Source organism: Nomascus leucogenys, chromosome 15 (genome assembly GCF_006542625.1).
Source record: "Nomascus leucogenys isolate Asia chromosome 15, Asia_NLE_v1, whole genome shotgun sequence".
NCBI classification, from domain to species: domain Eukaryota; kingdom Metazoa; phylum Chordata; class Mammalia; order Primates; family Hylobatidae; genus Nomascus; species Nomascus leucogenys.
In genome coordinates this window covers 79,500,774-79,517,883 of record NC_044395.1, presented here as the reverse complement: position 1 = coordinate 79,517,883, position 17,110 = coordinate 79,500,774, and the positions used below count along the sequence as shown (strand labels likewise).

Genomic DNA, 17,110 nt, shown 5'->3' with positions numbered 1-17,110 from the left:
TATGGAAAAAAAGTAAATCTTAGTTCAATTTTTGCCAGTTGTTTCTGTATTAAAAAAAAAAATCACACTTCTGCTGGGCAGGTTTATAGAGGTTTATTGTCAGTCTATGAGTAACTAAAGTTCAAAGCAAATTCAATCTTGCTTAAGGGAACATTGTAAAGTAACAATTCTTGGTATTACATGCCTCATTTGATCCATTTCAAACCATAGAGAATTACCTCTGTGTCACTGTTTCCAGAGACAAACAGATTCGAACAGCTAAAACATCTTAAAAATGCACCAAGCTTATGAAGTCTCAAACAAAACTTGAATTTTCTGTACATACTCCTGTCAGATGAAGTAATTTCCTGTACGCCACTTCTCTTGCAAACTGTCTTCTATTTCCTTTCATTTGACCTAGATTGGCTACGAGACCTAGAGAAGGATCGGGACGGCTTGTGATTTCTCTCCTGAGACAGCGATCTCTCTCTTCTTCTATCTCTAGAAAGGGACCTGCTGCAACTGCCAGAGAAGTTTCTCCTTCTTGGAGATCTGCGACGAGGTGGAGAACTACTCCTACAATAATCATCTTGAGGGCGACGAACCCAAGAGGGAGGTGGGCCATGATTTCTACTTCTTTTTTCACCATTGGACAGTTCCACTCTTACGCGGCAGCCACATAGTGTTCTTCCATGTAGCTCTCGGGGATGGAACTGCATCGGCTGCATCTCGGGGATCTTCAAATTCAACAAAAGCAAACCCGGGTGGGTTTCTAGCAACCCACACACTTCGGAGTGGTCCATAGTAGCCAAAAGCCCGTTCCAATTCGGTCTTGTTGCCATTGTTTCCAAGATTGCCTACATAAACCTTTCAGTCCAATGGACAGGAATCACAATGCATTTCAAGATCTAGGGTTAAAAACCGCGGCGGCTCAAATCCACATGCTCCGATGGGCCTTCCTGCTTTCCTCCGGCCCAACACCCACCAATGCTCTCACTCACCTGGCGTCCATGAAATGGCGCCTGAATTTTTTTTTATTTTATTTTATTATACTTTAAGTCTAGGGTACATGTACACAATGTGCAGGTTTGTTACATATGTATACATGTGCCATGTTGGTGTGCTGCACCCATTAACTCATCATTTACATAGGTATATCTCCTACTGCTATCTCTCCCACCTCCTCCCACCCCATGACAGGCCCTGGTGTGTGGTGTTCCCTACCCTGTATCCAAGTGTTCTCATTGTTCAATTCCCACCTATGAGTGAGAACACGTGGTGTTTGGTTTTCTGTCCTTGTGATAGTTTGCTCGGAATGATGGTTTCCAGCTTCATCCATGTCCCTACAAAGGACATGAACTCATGCTTTTTTATGGCTGCACAGTATTCCTTGGTGCATATATGCCACATTTTCTTAATCCAGTCTATCATTGACGGACATTTGGGTTGGTTCCAAGTCTTTGCTATTGTGAATTGTGCTGCAATAAACATATATGTGCACGTGTCTTTATAGCAGCATGATTTATAATCCTTTGGGTATATACCCAGTAATGGGATGGCTGGGTCAAATGGTATTTCTAGTTCTAGATCCCTGAGGAATCGCCACACCGTCTTCCACAATGGTTGAACTAGTTTACAGTCCCACCAACAGTGTAAAAGTGTTCCTATTTCTCCACATCCTCTCTAGCACCTGTTTCCTGACTTTTTAATGATTGCCATTCTAACTGGTGTAAGATGGTATCTCATTGTGGTTTTGATTTGCATTTCTCTGATGGCCAGTGATGATGAGCATTTTTTCATGTGTTTTTTGGCTGCATAAATCTCTTCTTTTGAGAAGTGTCTGTTCATATCCTTCACCCACTTTTTGATGGGGTTGTTTGATTTTTTCTTGTACATTTCTTTAAGCTCTTTGTAGATTCTGGATATTAGCCCTTTGTCAGATGAGTAGATTGCAAAAATTTTCTCCCATTGTGTAGGTTGCCTGTTCACTCTGACGGTAGTTTCTTTTGCTGTGCAGAAGCTCTTTAGTTTAATTAGATCCCATTTGTCAGTTTTGGCTTTTGTTGCCATTGCTTTTGGTGTTTTAGACATGAAGTCCTTGCCCATGCCTATGTCCTGAATGGTATTGCCTAGGTTTTCTTCTAGGGTTTTTTTGATTTTAGGTCTGACATGTAAGTCTTTAATCCATCTTGAATTAATTTTTGTATAAGGTGTAAGGAAGAGATCCAGTTTCAGCTTTCTACATATGGCTAGCCAGTTTTCCCAGCACCATTTATTAAATAGGGAATCCTTTCCCCATTTCTTGTTTTTGTCAGGTTTGTCAAAGATCAGATGGTTGTAGATATGCGGCATTATTTCTGAGGGCTCTGTTCTGTTCTATTGGTCTATATCTCTGTTTTGGTACCAGTACCATGCTGTTTTGGTTACTGTAGCATTGTAGTATAGTTTGAAGTCAGGTAGCATGATGCCTCCAGCTTTGTTCTTTTGGCTTAGGATTGACTCGGCAATGTGGGCTCTTTTATGGTTCCATATGAACTTGAAAGTAGTTTTTTCCAATTCTGTGAAGAAAGTCATCGGTAGCTTGATGGGGATGGCATTGAATCTATAAATTACCTTGGGCAGTATGGCCATTTTCATGATATTGATTCTTCCTATCCATGAGCATGGAATGCTCTTCCCTTTGTTTGTGTCCTCTTTTTTTTTTTCTGTATCTTACTTTTTTTTTTCATTGCCATTCTTTTTTATTATTATACTTCAGGTTTTAGGGTACATGTGCACAATGTGCAGGTTTGTTACATATGTATCCATGTGCATGTTGTTTTGCTGCACCCGTTAACTCGTCATTTAGCATTAGGTATATCTCCTAATGCTGGCCCTCCCCCCTCCCCCCACCCCACAACAGTCCCCAGAGTGTGATGTTCCCCTTCCTGTGTCCATGAGTTCTCATAGTTCAATTCCCACCTATGAGTGAGAACATGCGGTGTTTGGTTTTTTGTCCTTGCGATAGTTTACTGAGAATGATGTTTTCCAGTTTCATCCATGTCCCTACAAAGGACATGAACTCATCATTTTTTATGGCTGCATAGTATTCCAACGGCCGAGATCATGCCGTTGCCTTCCAGCCTGGGCGACAGAGCGAGACCTCGTCTAAAACAAACAAAAACAAACAAACAAAAAGGAAGCAGTTAGGTTGGGAAGCAACCACTAACCCCATAAATGAGATAGAAGATCCAAGGAAGACCTACGGCTGAGATCCAGATCTTGTTGGAACAGACATGGCTGTGGCTTACTAAGTGACAGAAATCAGTGGAACTGACTGGAAATCCATCCTCTGAAACGTGTTAAATATCTGTCTTCTAGGGTGCTGGGGAAAGCTGTTCACAGGGAGATGTCTCACTGTAGGAACTCTTCTATAAAACTCCCTGGGGGAGAGTACTGGGAGGAAGCTGTGGCTGCTGGTGCACCAATCGCCATGCACTGCAGGAGTCTGAGGACTAAGACACCAACTTGACTACAAGGAGACAGCCAAAGAAGCACACAGGAACCAGGAAGCAAGAGACTCTCCTTCAATGTCTCTAGCATCACTTGCAAGGGAAAAATATTTAAAGGGCCCAGAACTGTTATTTAGAGAGCCATCAAAAACGATGAATTTGGAAGAGGCAATAAATTGGTAATGGGCACATAAGGTCATACACACAATGACATTTATTGCAGGAGTTTTTGTAATGTTTAAGCCCTAGAAATAACTTGGGTGGGCCGGGCGTGGTGGCTCACGCCTGTAATCCCAGCACTTTGGGAGGCCGAGGCGGGTGGATCACGAGCTCAGGAGATTGAGACAATCCTGGCTAACACGGTGAAACCCCATCTCTACTAAAAATACAAAAAATTAGCCAGGCGTGGTGGCGGGCGCCTGTAGTCCCAGCTACACAGGAAGCTGAGGCAGGAGAATGGTGTGAACCCGGGAGGCGGAGCTTTCAGTGAGCCCAGATAGCGCCACTGCACTCCGGCCTGGGTGAAAGAGCAAGACTCTGCCTCAAAAAAATAAATAAATAAATAAATAAATAAATAAATAAATAACTTGGGTGTTCTCAATAAGAGAATGGTTGACTAAAATCATGGTATACCCATCCCACTGGATATTGTGGCAGCTACTTAAAATATATGTTAGAGCCATATCAAGTGCTCTAGAGGGGCTTTGGTGAGCTTTGGCAAAATGAAAACAGCAAATTTCAGAGGAAAGCCTATGATTTCTTTTTTTCAAGAGACAAGATCTCACTCCATCACCCAGGCTGGAGTGTAGTGGTGAGATCATAGCTCACTATAACTTCAAATTCCTAAGCTCAAGCAATTCTCCTACCTCAGCCTCCTGAGTAGTTAGGACTATAGGTGTGTACCACCACATTGGGCTAATTTCTTTATTTGGTGTAGAGATGTTATCTCACCGAGTTGCCCAGGCTGCTGGAACTCCTGGCCTCGAGCTATCCTCCTGCCTTGGGCTCCCAAAGTGCTAGGATTACAGACTTGAGCCACTGTGTCTGGCTGATTCTAGTTTTGTAAAGTGAACAAGAATTAAACCCTTATAGATATTTAGGTATGTTTGAGCATGAAGAATGAGCAAGGAGAAAGGGGGTGAAGAGGAAAGAACGAGTGAGGTAAGAAAAAAAAGTTCCCAGCAAAAATACAAGGATAAAATAATGGAAAACTAGTACAAAAATGAATTAAAAATACTTGTTGTCAAGTGTTCTTTATACAGCAAAAATGTAGAGATAGCTTAAATGTTCATCTACAGAAAGTTCATTATTTTTATTTATATTTATTTGTTAATTTTTTTTTAGAGAAGTCTCGCTCTTGTCCCCCAGGTTTGAGTGCAATGGCTTGATCTCGGCTCACTGCAACCTCTGCTTCCTGGGTTCAAACGATTATCCTGCCTCTGTCTCCCAAGTAGCTGAGATTAAGGTGCCTGCCACCATGCCTGGCTAATTTTTGTATTTTTTAGTAGAGACGGGGTTTCACCATGTTGGCCAAGCTGGTCTCGAACTCCTGACCTCAGGTGATCTGCCCGCCTCGGCCTCCCAAAGTGCTGAGATTACAGGCATGAGCCACCGTGCCTGGCTATAGAGAGTTTATTAAATTAACTGTGGTATGCACATGTGATACTCTATAACCACTAAGAATAATGTTGTACATGAAATAGTGTTTAAGATTTATATTAATAAGTGAAAACATTAGGTGATAGGTGAAAAAAATAATAGTGTAGTACAAGCTCATCTATTTATATGTTTTTGGTTTTGAGACGGAGTCTTGCTCTGTTGCCCAGGCTAGAGTGCAGTGATCTCGGCTCACTGCAACCTCCCTCTCCCAGGTTCAAGCAATTCTCCTGCCTCAGCCTCTCGAGGAGCTGGGATTGTAAGTGCGTGCTACCACGCCTAGCTTATTTTTGTATTTTTAGTAGAGACAGGGTTTCGCCATGTTGGCCAGGCTGGTCTCAAACTGAGGAATTATGTCTGAAAGAAGGGAAGAAATGACCATGGTGGCCTTCTCAGACCCTGTGGGAAAGGCCTCTACCCATCCAGTGAAAGTGTCTACCTAGACCAGGAGGTATTTTTGTTTCCTGACTCGAGCATGTGAGTAAAGTCAATTTGCCAGTCCTGGGTGGGGGCAAATCCACGAGCTTGATGTGTAGGGAAGGGAGGGGGCCTGAACAATCCCTGAGGAGTAGTAGAATAGCAGATGGAACAACTAAGAAGTGATTTCCTTGAGGATAGATTTCCAAGATAGAAAGGAAATGAGAGATTCTAAGAGGCAGGCTAGCGGCTTGTAACCTACATGGAAGAGGTTATGAAATGATGATAGAATAGAATGGGCCTGTGAGACTGGAAGGAGATATTTTCCTTGGTCTAAGAACCATTTGCCTTATGTGGGAAGAGACTGATAGGTGGAAGTTTCAGTGGGGGAGTAGGTGGGAGTGACCAGATGAGAAGGAGAAAAGGGAGAAGGAGGAGGAATGGAGGGTGGAAGACTGCCTATAGTGAAGGAGACAAGTTTAAAGAGAAGGGTAGAGACAAGTGGGGGGGTGGGGAGCAGCCCTGGGCTGCAACGTGGGTGAGCAGCCAAAGCAGGCGTCCCTGCAATTGACTTGCCACCAAGGGAATGTGGATAAATGACCAAGGCATGCGTCCCCACGGAGAAATTCCACCCAGATGGAATTTCTGCCGTACGATGGGAGAGACAGTGAGATTGATGCCAAAGAAATAATCAAAATACCCACTGCAGATGTGAACAATTTAAAGAAGAAAAAAGCCCAACAAATTATCAAGTAGCATACGAAAAGATGCTAGCTGGTAATCAAGGATATGCAGAATAAATAATGAGATACTTTTCACCCATGAAATTGACAAAAATTTAAGTTTAATAATATCCAGATCTGATGAAGTATAGAGAAAAGGGTGCTCCAATAGCTCCAATATATTGTTGGTGGGAATCTAAATTGGTATGCCCTTTTTGGAGGACAACTTGGTAGTAGCTATTAAAATTTTAAATGTACATACCTTCATCCCCCCAATCCAATTTCTAAGTATGTAAATATCTAACATAGGGAAACATGATCAGTATTTGCACAAAAAAGCATGTGCAAGGACATTCATGGCAGCATTGTTCATGATAATAAACATTTTTAAGCAGCCTTACAATTCATTAATAGTCCTGTGGTTAAATAAACTATGTTAAATACATACTCTGGGCCAGGCACAGTGGCTCACGCCTGTAATCCCAGCACTCTGGGAGGTCGAGGCCGGTGGATCACTTGAGGTCAGGAGTTTGAGACCAGCTGGCCAACATGGTTAAACCTCATCTCTACTAATAATACAAAAATTAGCTGAGCGTGTTGGGGGCTGCCTATAATCCCAGCTACTCGGGAGGCTGAGGCGGAAGAATCGCTTGAACCCAGAAGGCGGGGGTTCCAGTGAGCCGAGATCGTTCCACTGCACTTCAGCTTGGGTGACAGAGCCATCTCAAAAAAAACAAAACAACAAAACAAAACTACGGAATATGATATGATGCAGTAGTTATACAAAACAAAGTAGATCAATTTGTACTGACATGAAAACAGCTATAAGACATATTTTAAATTGAAACAAGAGAAAACCCAAGTTACATATTGTCTGAATCTGCTATGGCTGCCATAACAAAATACCGCAGTCCAGTGACTTAAACAACAAAAATTTATTTTCTCACAGTTCTGGAGGCTACAAGTCTAAGATTAAAGTGTCAGCATGGTTGGTTTCTTCCAAGACCTCTTTGCTTGGCTTACAAATTGCTGTTTTCTGTGTCCTCACATGGCCTCTTCTCTGGGCATGTGCATCTCTGGTGTCTCTTCCTTTTCCAATAAGGGCTCCAGTTCTATTGGATCAGGGCCCCATCCCAATGACCTCATTTAACCTTAATTACCTCTTTTTTTTTCTTTTTTTTTTTTTTTTTAAATGGAGTCTGGCTCTGTGGCCCAGACTGGATGGAATGCAGTGAGGTGATCTTGGCTCACTGCAACCTCTACCTCCCAAGTTCAAGCAATTCTCCTGCCTCAGCCTCCTGAGTAGCTGGGACTACAGGTGTGTGCCACCATGCCTGGCTAATTTTTATATTTTTAGTAGAGATGGGTTTTCACCATGTTGGTCAGGCTGGTCTCGAACTCCTGACTTCGGGTGATCTACCCCCTTTGGCCTCCCAAAGTGCTGGGATTACAGGCATAAGCCACCCCACCCGGCCCTTAATTACCTCTTTATTTATTTTTTTTTTTAGAGATGTAGTCTTGCTCTGTTACCCAGGCTGGAGTGTGCAGTGGTGCCATTTCAGCTCACTGCAACCTTTACCTCCCAGGTTCAAGCGATCCTTGTGCCTCAGCCTCCCATGTAGCTGGGACTACAGGCATTTACCACCATGCCTGGCTAATTTTTGTATTTTTAGTACAGATAGGGTTTTACCATGTTGGCCAAGCTGGTCTCAAACTCCTGACCTCCAGTGATCAGCCTGCCTCAGCCTCCCAAAGTGCTGGGATTACAGGTACGAGCCATCACGCCTGGCTTTAATTACCTCTTCCGAGGCCCTGTCTCCAAATATATTCACACTGGGGGTTAGGGTTAGGGTTTCAATACACAAATTTTGGGGGGACCACAATTCAGCCCACAGCACCTATACGTATGTATGTGTGTGTCTCATTTCTATAAATAAACTAAGGACACACAACCAAGTTATATATTTTCAAAGACACATATCCTAGATTTATATTGATATGCTAATATTATATGTTCTATGTATCCTACATATATATAGTACATTTATATATGTGCATTATATATTGTACATTAGGCATAATTTTGTGTATACAGACATCTCAGAAGCACACTTAGCAACTTTATATGGTAATATCCTCTAGGGAGGGAGATGAGATTGAGGGAGGCTGATGGAGCTTTATGTTATTTTTTTGTTTGAAAATTTTTTACATCAAACCTTATATTCAAATACTGTGCCATACATCAAAAAGTACAAAACAGAAACTTGACTAAGGACACACAGCCCTTCCACGGCAGAGCCTGGACCTGCGGTTGGCAAAGACCCAGTTCATTCCATTCTTTCTGGTTCACACTACCCGAGTTTACCTTTTTACCAACAGCCTCTACCCCCCACCCTGGTTATTGCATTATCACTCACCTTTTCTTCATCACCAAGTATCTTGAAGTATCACACTCACCTGTCCTTCCTCATGCCTGGAGTCTCACTGTCACCCAGGCTGGAGTGCAGTGGTATGATCTCGGCTCACTGCAACCTCCATCTCCCGGGTTCAAACGATTCTGCTGCCTCAACCTCCCAAGCAGCTGGGACTACAGGCGCCCACCGCCATGCCCAGCAAATTTTTGTATTTTTGTAGAGACGGGGTTTTGCCATGTTGGCCAGGCTGGTCTCGAACTCCTGACCTCAGGCAATCCACCTGCCTCGGCCTCCCAAAGTGTTGGGATTGCAGGTGTCAGCCATCTCGCCTGACCTTCACTTACTTTTCTGACCTTTATTTCCTAGCATTCTCCTAAATACACCCACTACTTGTTCTTTCAACCCTTTAATATGCTTTTCACATTCTCTAAATGTAATGTTGTAGCTGGAATTCCAACACTTCTAGAGTTGCCAGATAAATACAAGACACCTAAAGGTGAATTTCAGATAAACAACAAGTGGGCTGAGCGCGGTGGCTCACGCCTGTAATCCCAGCACTTTGGGAGGCCGAGGCGGGCGGATCACGAGGTCAGGAGATCGAGACCATCCTGGCTAACACGGTGAAACCCCGTCTCTACTAAAAATACAAAAATTAGCCGGGCATGGTGGTGGGCGCCTGTAGTCCCAACTACTCAGGAGGCTGAGGCAGGAGAATGGCGTGAACCCGGGAGGCGGAGCTTGCAGTGAGCCGAGATCGCGACACTGCACTCCAGCCTGGTGACAGCGAGACTCCGTCTCAAAAAAAACAAAACAAAACAAAACAAAAAAACAAATGATTTTTGGTGTATGTCTTTCCAATTTAACTGGATGGGCTGGGCACGGTGGCTCATGCCTATAATCCCAGCAATTTGGGAATCCCAGATGGGCAGATTACTTGAGCTCAGAAGTTCAAGACCAGCCTGGGCAACATGGTGAAACCTCGTCTCTACAAAAAATACAAAATGTAACCAGGCGTGGTCGCATACACCTGTGGTCCCTCCCAGCTACTTGGGAGGCTGAGGTGGGAGGATGGCTTGAACCCAGGTTGAGGTTGCAGTGAGCCGTGATCGCACCACCACACTCCAGCTTGAGTGACAGAGCAAGATCCTAACTGTATGTCCACATTTTTATTTGCTAAATCTGGCAACGCTATTCCCCACACTTTGTATCCCTAATACAGTTAGCACTTTGTTTTACATAATTGTTACTTGTGTTCACACAAGAATTAAAAGTTCTGATCAGGCAGGCAGGATATGGGTCTTTCTTTGTATCATCCATAAGGTTGGGTACACAGTAGTAGTTTCCCAGGAAGTATTTGCTGAACTCAATGACCGAATGTTTTACAAGGATACAGGAAAATTGCTTCTCTCATTCCTTACCTCATTCCCACCTCCAGCAGTTGTTCTTGATTTTGACTAACTAGGTATTAGTTACCTAATCCAAGCCCTTTTACATTATAACTCCATGTACATAGACTTGTACCAGCTCAAATGGGCTAACTGAAATATAGAGTCTGGTTTGGGTAATCTAAGGGTTCTAGTCTTGGCTCTCCGATTGACTAATGGTACAGTATTAGTCTAATTTCATCTCTTCAAGCTTCAGCTTTTCATCTATAAAACAGTAACAAGAATGCCTTATACGACGCTCATGATTAAGTCAGATAATCCATGTCAAGCACTAAGCATATAGTAAGGGCTCAATGTATGCTAAGTATTAGAATATTGAATCTTGGGAGTTTTCACTTATCGATTCATTAATTTGGTCAAAAAATCTTTGTTGCAGCTTTTATGTGCATTAGCAGGGAACTGTGCTGGTGATGGAAACAGTGATGGGTAAAATAGGCTTATGCCCATTTTCATAGCTCTATCTACCACAGATATAGCCAATAGTTAAAAAAAAAAAAAGAACAAATATGTAATTACAAACTGTAAGATGTTCCATGAAGGGAAATACTGGGGGGCTGTAAGAATTTATAAAAGGGGCCCTGAGATAGCTCAGGAAGAGCTTCCTTGAGAAATGATGGTTGGCATTAATTGAAAACACCATATGCCAGTGTAGTCGTTTGCTAGGGCTGCCAATAACAAAGTACCACAGACTAGGTGGCCTAAACAACAGACATTTATTGTCTAACAATTCTGGTGGCTAGAATTCTACGATCAAGGTGTGGTTACCTTGAGGTCTCTCTACTTGGTTTGTAGATGGCTGTCTTCTCCCTGTGTTTTCACAAAACGATGTAGGAAAGAAAGGCTCATCTATAATCAGAGGAACAAAGGCAGCTGCCTGTTATGTGGCTCAGGTTCCATAATGACATTCCTTTAAGGCGCAAAATAATTTAAAGTTCCAACAGCTTTGATTTTGAATTACGTTCACAGCATTAAACCATCAAAGAGTAAGACCCAGCAGCTTTGTCTAGCATGTTTTAACAGCTTGACATATTTACATACTGTATCATTCTTACCCGTCTTAAGTGTACGATTTTTAGTACATGTATAGTGCAACCATCCCCACAATCCAGTTTGGAGGCATTTCCATCCCACCGAAAAGATCCCGAGTACCTGTTTGCTATCAATCCCCTGGCCGGTTCCCACTTGCAGACCCAGGTTTGCCTAATTATTTTCAGTGTTTTTGCTAAGTCGAAATGATCTTACAGATCCAAGATAACTCTCAAAAGGAAGTCAGGACTAGGATCCCAATGAATATGAATATGAAGCATATGTTCATCGGTACACCAAAGTATGTCAAGCCTGGGTCTGTATGTGAGAAATTCCTTAATCCATTGCCTGAGCAAAAACACAGGTTGGCTGCTCCACATAAAACCTATTTTCTAAATGGGGCAAAAGCAGTAAGCGCATGCCCCCATCACCGGCACGCGTGCATCTGAGTAGAAGGTAAGCGCACGGCATGTGGTCGAATTTGATGAGTAATGGGCATCCAAGACAGGACCACCGCGCTGCTGTGTGCGCCTGCGCAGCTTCGCGAGCGCCTAGACACAGGTAGCCCAAATCCCGGCTCGAGATCCGTCTGTTCACAATTTTGGATCTGAGCGCCTACCCATGACACCCAGAGAACCCAGGCCTGGCGAGTAAACCCTCCACCCCCTCACTTTCTCTACCCAGCGCTCACAAGGAGCAACAGATGACAAGGCCGCGCGCCCGGGCCACCAGGGAAGCCGCTCTCTCGCTTAGCCACACCCCCTTAGTCGCTAAAATGCCTAGTCCCTGCCTCTCGGGCCGACGCCAGCAGCCACGTATCACGTTTGTACGTGTCTCGGCCTCAAAGCGGAAGTTACGCAGAGACTCGCGAGCTCTGTGGCGGCCCTGAAAGGATATAGGCCGTGGAGGGAAGGGGGCGGGCAGACCGCATAGGAAGGCGCCGGAAGTGGTCTCTCAGAGGTGGGGTGGGAGTGGGGCTGCCGAGGCAGTGCACTTGGCTGTAGCTGGGCGCCTCGGTTAGGTGCGCTGTCAGTCCTTTCCGAGTGCCTGGCCCAGTCTCTCCCGCCTCGGCCCAACATGGACTTCAGAGAAATTCTCATGATAGCTTCCAAGGGACAAGGTGTCAACAATGTGCCGGTAAGTAGCAGCTGGGGCATCAATGTAGGGGACCCTAGTCTTCCAAGTTCGGAATGTGTGTGGCCCATGGAACTTCTAGGCAGCCGCCTGTCGGCTCCGGGAGAGGAAAGACCCGGACGCCTTATTTCCTTTACTTGGGTTTATACTCTTGGGAACTCGGGAGAAAAGAGCTTGGGACGAGACGCGGGAGCCTTCCTGTGAATGGGTTTCGCCGGCTTATTTACCCCTGCAACAGGGACTTTGCGGTTTGGGTGTTGTAGTTAGAATTGCGTGAAAGCCGTGAGTGAGCTGTGCCTGGCACGCAGTGGATTCTAGCGCTGGTAGTTTTTGGCTTCGACATAAACTTCAGCCCAGAGATTGGGAAGGAAATATGTATGTAAGGGAGTTACGGGGTTTGGGGTCCTTGGCTTGATAGCTTTTTGGCTGGCTTCTCATCGATCTTCAAGTCAAACGTTTAGTGATTTCTTGAAAGAATTCTGACTCGGCCCCACCCACTCAGCCACCAAGGTGATTAAATTATCACCTCCCAGGGGATGGGTATCATCTTTTGGGAAGAGAAGTTTAGCAGATTCCACGAAATCCTTGGCCAACAGTATAGGTGAGCTAGTTTCAGCTTCTGTTTACTTGTAGTCTTCCAGATTTCAGTCTTTGTTTAAAATCTAGGTCCCATTTGCTCAGTAGATGTTTGTCAGTTCGCTTACAGTCGCAAGAGCGGTGTAAGACTTAAATGGTAAAGTGGTGGAGAGCGCCTGGTTTCTGGGGGTTGTGGCTGTTTTGCATAAGCTAATCATTTCCAGATCTTCAGATGGTACCCACAGCACAGCTGTAAACCGATAAGTTGCATGGTGATGCCTGCGGTTTGAGCAGTAAGGTGTAGAACTAAAACGGCTCTCAAAGTCAATTCAGCTAGAATTTATTGAGCTCCGACGAAGTGCTCTGCATTTCCTAGATATTCGTATATTGCAATATTCGTTTTTTCTCTTCTGCCGCTTTTTTTGTCTTCTGAGGCTAGTTCATTCTTTTATCCCTTTGAAAATATTGATCTGAAAAAGGTCTATATTTATGTTTATAAATATATGTATATACACACACACACAGCCATCCCTTATCCCAAGAACTCTGAATAACCATTCCCCTAAGCCGTGAGTCATAAGCTTTGCATGTTGAAGGTATAGACTCAAACCTTTGAAACCCAGATCAACAGATTTACTTTCTAGAAGCATCTGTAAATTTTCCAGATGAATCAATATTGGGTCTAGTAACCATTCATCTTTGCAGAATTTGGTCTATATTTCATTCTAGATCTTATTGAATTTCAGTAAAGGTCAACGATAGTACTAGCTTTGATGCCCAGTACTGTTCTATGGAAGAATCAGAACTAAGTCATTTCTTATTCTGAAAGCCAGTAGCTGTTGGGAGAAAAGCAGACAGATAATCCTAAAGCAGAAAATTTCAAAATATGTGTATATGTCATAATATATGCATTATCTATGATTGGAATAACAGAAGAATCAAAAAGGGGAAAAAAGTAATTTAAAATTTAATAGATGGCCGGGCACAATGGCTCAGGCCTGTAATCCCAGCACTTTGGGAGGCCTAGGCGGGAGAATCACCTGAAGTCAGGAGTTTGAAACCAGCCTGAAAAATATGATGAAACCCCGTCTCTACTAAACATAAAAAAATTAGTCGGGCATGGTGGTGTGCGCCTGTAATCTCAGCTACTCGGAAGGCTGAGACAGGAGAATTGCTTGAACCCAGGAGGCGGAGATTGCAGTGAGCTGAGATCGTGCCATTGCACTCCAGCCTGGGCAACAAGAGCAAAACTTCATTTCAAAAAATGAATTAATAGATAATATAGCCATATGTTTTATGAATCATGCATTCTCTGACCTCTCCCTGCCAAAGCTAGTAAGCCTAGAAGTTTGATTTAGTTACCAGCATTATAATTCTTATCTTTTTACATGGAATTAAAGTCACAAAAGAAACTATTGAAGAATAGAATAAGACTGTAGTTACATTTCTTCTTCTTTTTTTTTTTTTTTTAGATAGAGTCTCACTCTGTTGTCCGGGCTGGAGGCTGGAGTGCAGTGGCATGGTCTCGGCTCACTGCAACCTCCACCTGCTGAGTTCAAGCAATTCTCCTACCTCAGCCTCCTGAGTAACTGGGACTACAGGTGCCCGCCACCACATCAAGCTAACTTTTGTATTTTTGGTAGAGACAGGGTTTCACCATGTTGGCCAGGCTGATCTTGAACTCCTTCCTCAAGTCATTCGCCCACCTCGGCTTCCCAAAGTGCTGAAATTACAAGTGTGAGCCACCACACCCGGCCAAATTTCATGCTTTACTTGATTTCCTTTAACTTGATTCATCTAACTGTTCTATTTACTTTTTCTTTATCAGCTTAAAGTAATTTGGACACTTTCAAACATAAGGAATGTTAACGCATTTCTAATATACCCAAACCCCGTATTTAGCATATTAACATTTTCCCATATTTATTCCATCTATTTTAAAAGAAGTAAAGCTTTTTTCTTTTTTTGCCATCTATTTTAAAAGAAATAAAGTTTTTTTTTTTATATATCTATTTTAAAAGAAATAAAGCTTTTTCTTTTATTTTCTTTTTTTTGAGACGGAGTCTCTGTTGCCCAGGCTGGAGTGCAGTGGTGAAATCTCGGCTCACTGCAACCTCCGCCTCCCAAGTTCAAGCCATTCTCCTGCCTCAGCCTCCTGAGTAGCTGGGAATACAGGGGTGCGCCACCACACCCAGTTGATTTTTTTGTGTTTTTAGTAGAGATAGGACTGGTATCAAACTCCTGGCCTCAAGTGATCAGCCCACCTCAGCCTCCCAGACTGCTGTGAGTACAGGTGTGAACCACTGAGCCAGGCCTGTCTTGAAATGTTTCTTGACTTGGATGGTAGCTTAAAAGGATACTTGCTTTGTAATAATCTGTTACCCTGTACACTATGTCTATGATATTTCACAATTATAAAAGCAAAGAAATAGAGAGTTGGGGACCATTGTATCAATTGACAGCTTTATTTCTGGCCGGGTGCTGTGGCTCACACCTGTAATCCCAGCACTTTGGGAGGCCAAGATGGGCAGATCACCTGAGGTCAGGAGTTCGAGACCAGCCTGGCCAACATGGTGAAACCCCATCTCTACTAAAAATACAAAAATTAGCCAGGCATGGTGGGGCACACCTGTAATCTCAGCTACTCAGGAGGCTGAGGCAGGAGAATGGCTTGAACCTGAGAGGCGGAGGTTGCAGTAAGACAGAGGTTGCAGTGAGTGGAGATCGTGCCACTGCACTCCAGCTGGGGTGACAGAGCGAGACTCTGTCTCAAATGAAAAGAAAAAGAAAATTAAAAAAAAAAAAAGACGGCTACACCCCTCCCTGCCCTATACACACCCTGCTGATATAAATTTACTTAATTGATCTGAGAACCACAGAGGCTTTGCAATAACTAACTAAGCTGCATCTCTCTCTGTTGATTGGTTCATATTTCCCTGTTCGCCAACTTCTTCTCCCACCTTCATTTGGAACCTATCAGAGCTAATGCTCAGAATTTAAGTCTTCAGAGTTCTTAGGTCAGACCTTTACTATGGTAAGGAAATCCAGTGACTAGCAATGATTAGACTAAAATCCAAACACCCGTACAGCTACTTCAGCCCTTCAGACTTTGCAGAGCTTTTTGTTGTTTTGAGACGAGTCTCATCCTCATACCAGGCTGGAGTGCAGTGGCACTATCTCTGCTCACTGCAACCTCCACCTTCTGGGTTCAAGCAATTCTCCTGCCTCAGCCTCCCAAGTAGCTGGGATTACAGGTGTATGCCACCACACCCAGCTAATTTTTGTATTTTTAGTAGAGACGGGCTTTCACCATGTTGGTCAGGATGGTCTCAATCTCCTGAGCTCGTGATCTACCTGCCTCGGCTTCCCAAAGTGCTGGGATTACAGGCGTGAGCCACCACACCCAGCCAGAGCTTTATTTTTATTTTTATTTTTTGAGGCAGAGTCTTCCTCTGTCACCAGGCTGGAGTGCAGTGGCATGATCTTGGCTCACTGTAACCTCCGCCTCCTGGGTCCAAGCCATTCTCTTGGCTCAGCCTCCTGAGTAGCTGGGATTACAGGCATCCACCACCACGCCCAGCTAATTTTTATATTTTTAGTAGAGACATGGTTTCACCATGTTGGCCAGGATGGTCTCAATCTCCTGACCTTGTGATCCACCTGCCTTGGCCTCCCAAATTGCTGGAATTACAGGCATGAGCCACCGTGCCCAGCAGAGCTTTATTTTTTAAAGCTACCTATTGTATCTGTCTTGAGAAGCTATGAGTATTTCCCTAATCATCATTTTTTTGTTTCTTTTTAACAGAAATAGTTTTTTATGTTAAAGGTAGGATTGCATCAGGCCCAGAAATATTAGGCACACTATCATTTCCCAGTGGAAAACTGAATACATAATAACTGCTGATCAAGATGGTGAAACAAGTTGTCGTCACTGGCTCTGTTTATATATAAAGGAGAAAAGATATTTTTGGTAAACTTGCACTTGATTTTTCTCCCTGAGTTCCAGTAGGAAAAAGTAGTTAACTTGTTTTGGTAGAATACTAGAGCTTAGAATGTGGATTCTTACAGGTTTCACATAGCTATAATTTTTTTTTTTGAGACAAAGTCTCACTCTGTCGCCCAAGCTGGAATGCAGTGATGCGATCTGGGCTCACTGCAGCCTCCGCCACCTGAGGTCAAGCGATTCTCCTGCCTCAGCCTCCTGAGTAGCAGAGACTGCAGCCACACGCCACCATGCCCAGCTAACTTTT

At 43.7% G+C, this 17,110-nt stretch overlaps 1 protein-coding gene and 1 pseudogene across 1 annotated transcript in view; one reads left to right on the top strand and one right to left on the bottom strand.

Annotated features, from left to right (window-relative positions):
- Positions 1–228: 228 nt before the first annotated feature.
- On the bottom strand, positions 229–879 carry LOC101177383 (annotated as a pseudogene).
- Positions 880–12,012: 11,133 nt separating this feature from the next.
- The window catches only part of SPTY2D1 (SPT2 chromatin protein domain containing 1), a 28,119-nt gene continuing 23,021 nt past the window's right edge, over positions 12,013–17,110 (top strand). Inside the window, exon 1 of the mRNA XM_003254301.3 lies at positions 12,013–12,287. Coding sequence (XP_003254349.2) covers positions 12,228–12,287 — 60 coding nt within the window. The 5' untranslated portion in view covers positions 12,013–12,227. The remainder of the gene's footprint in view (positions 12,288–17,110) is intronic.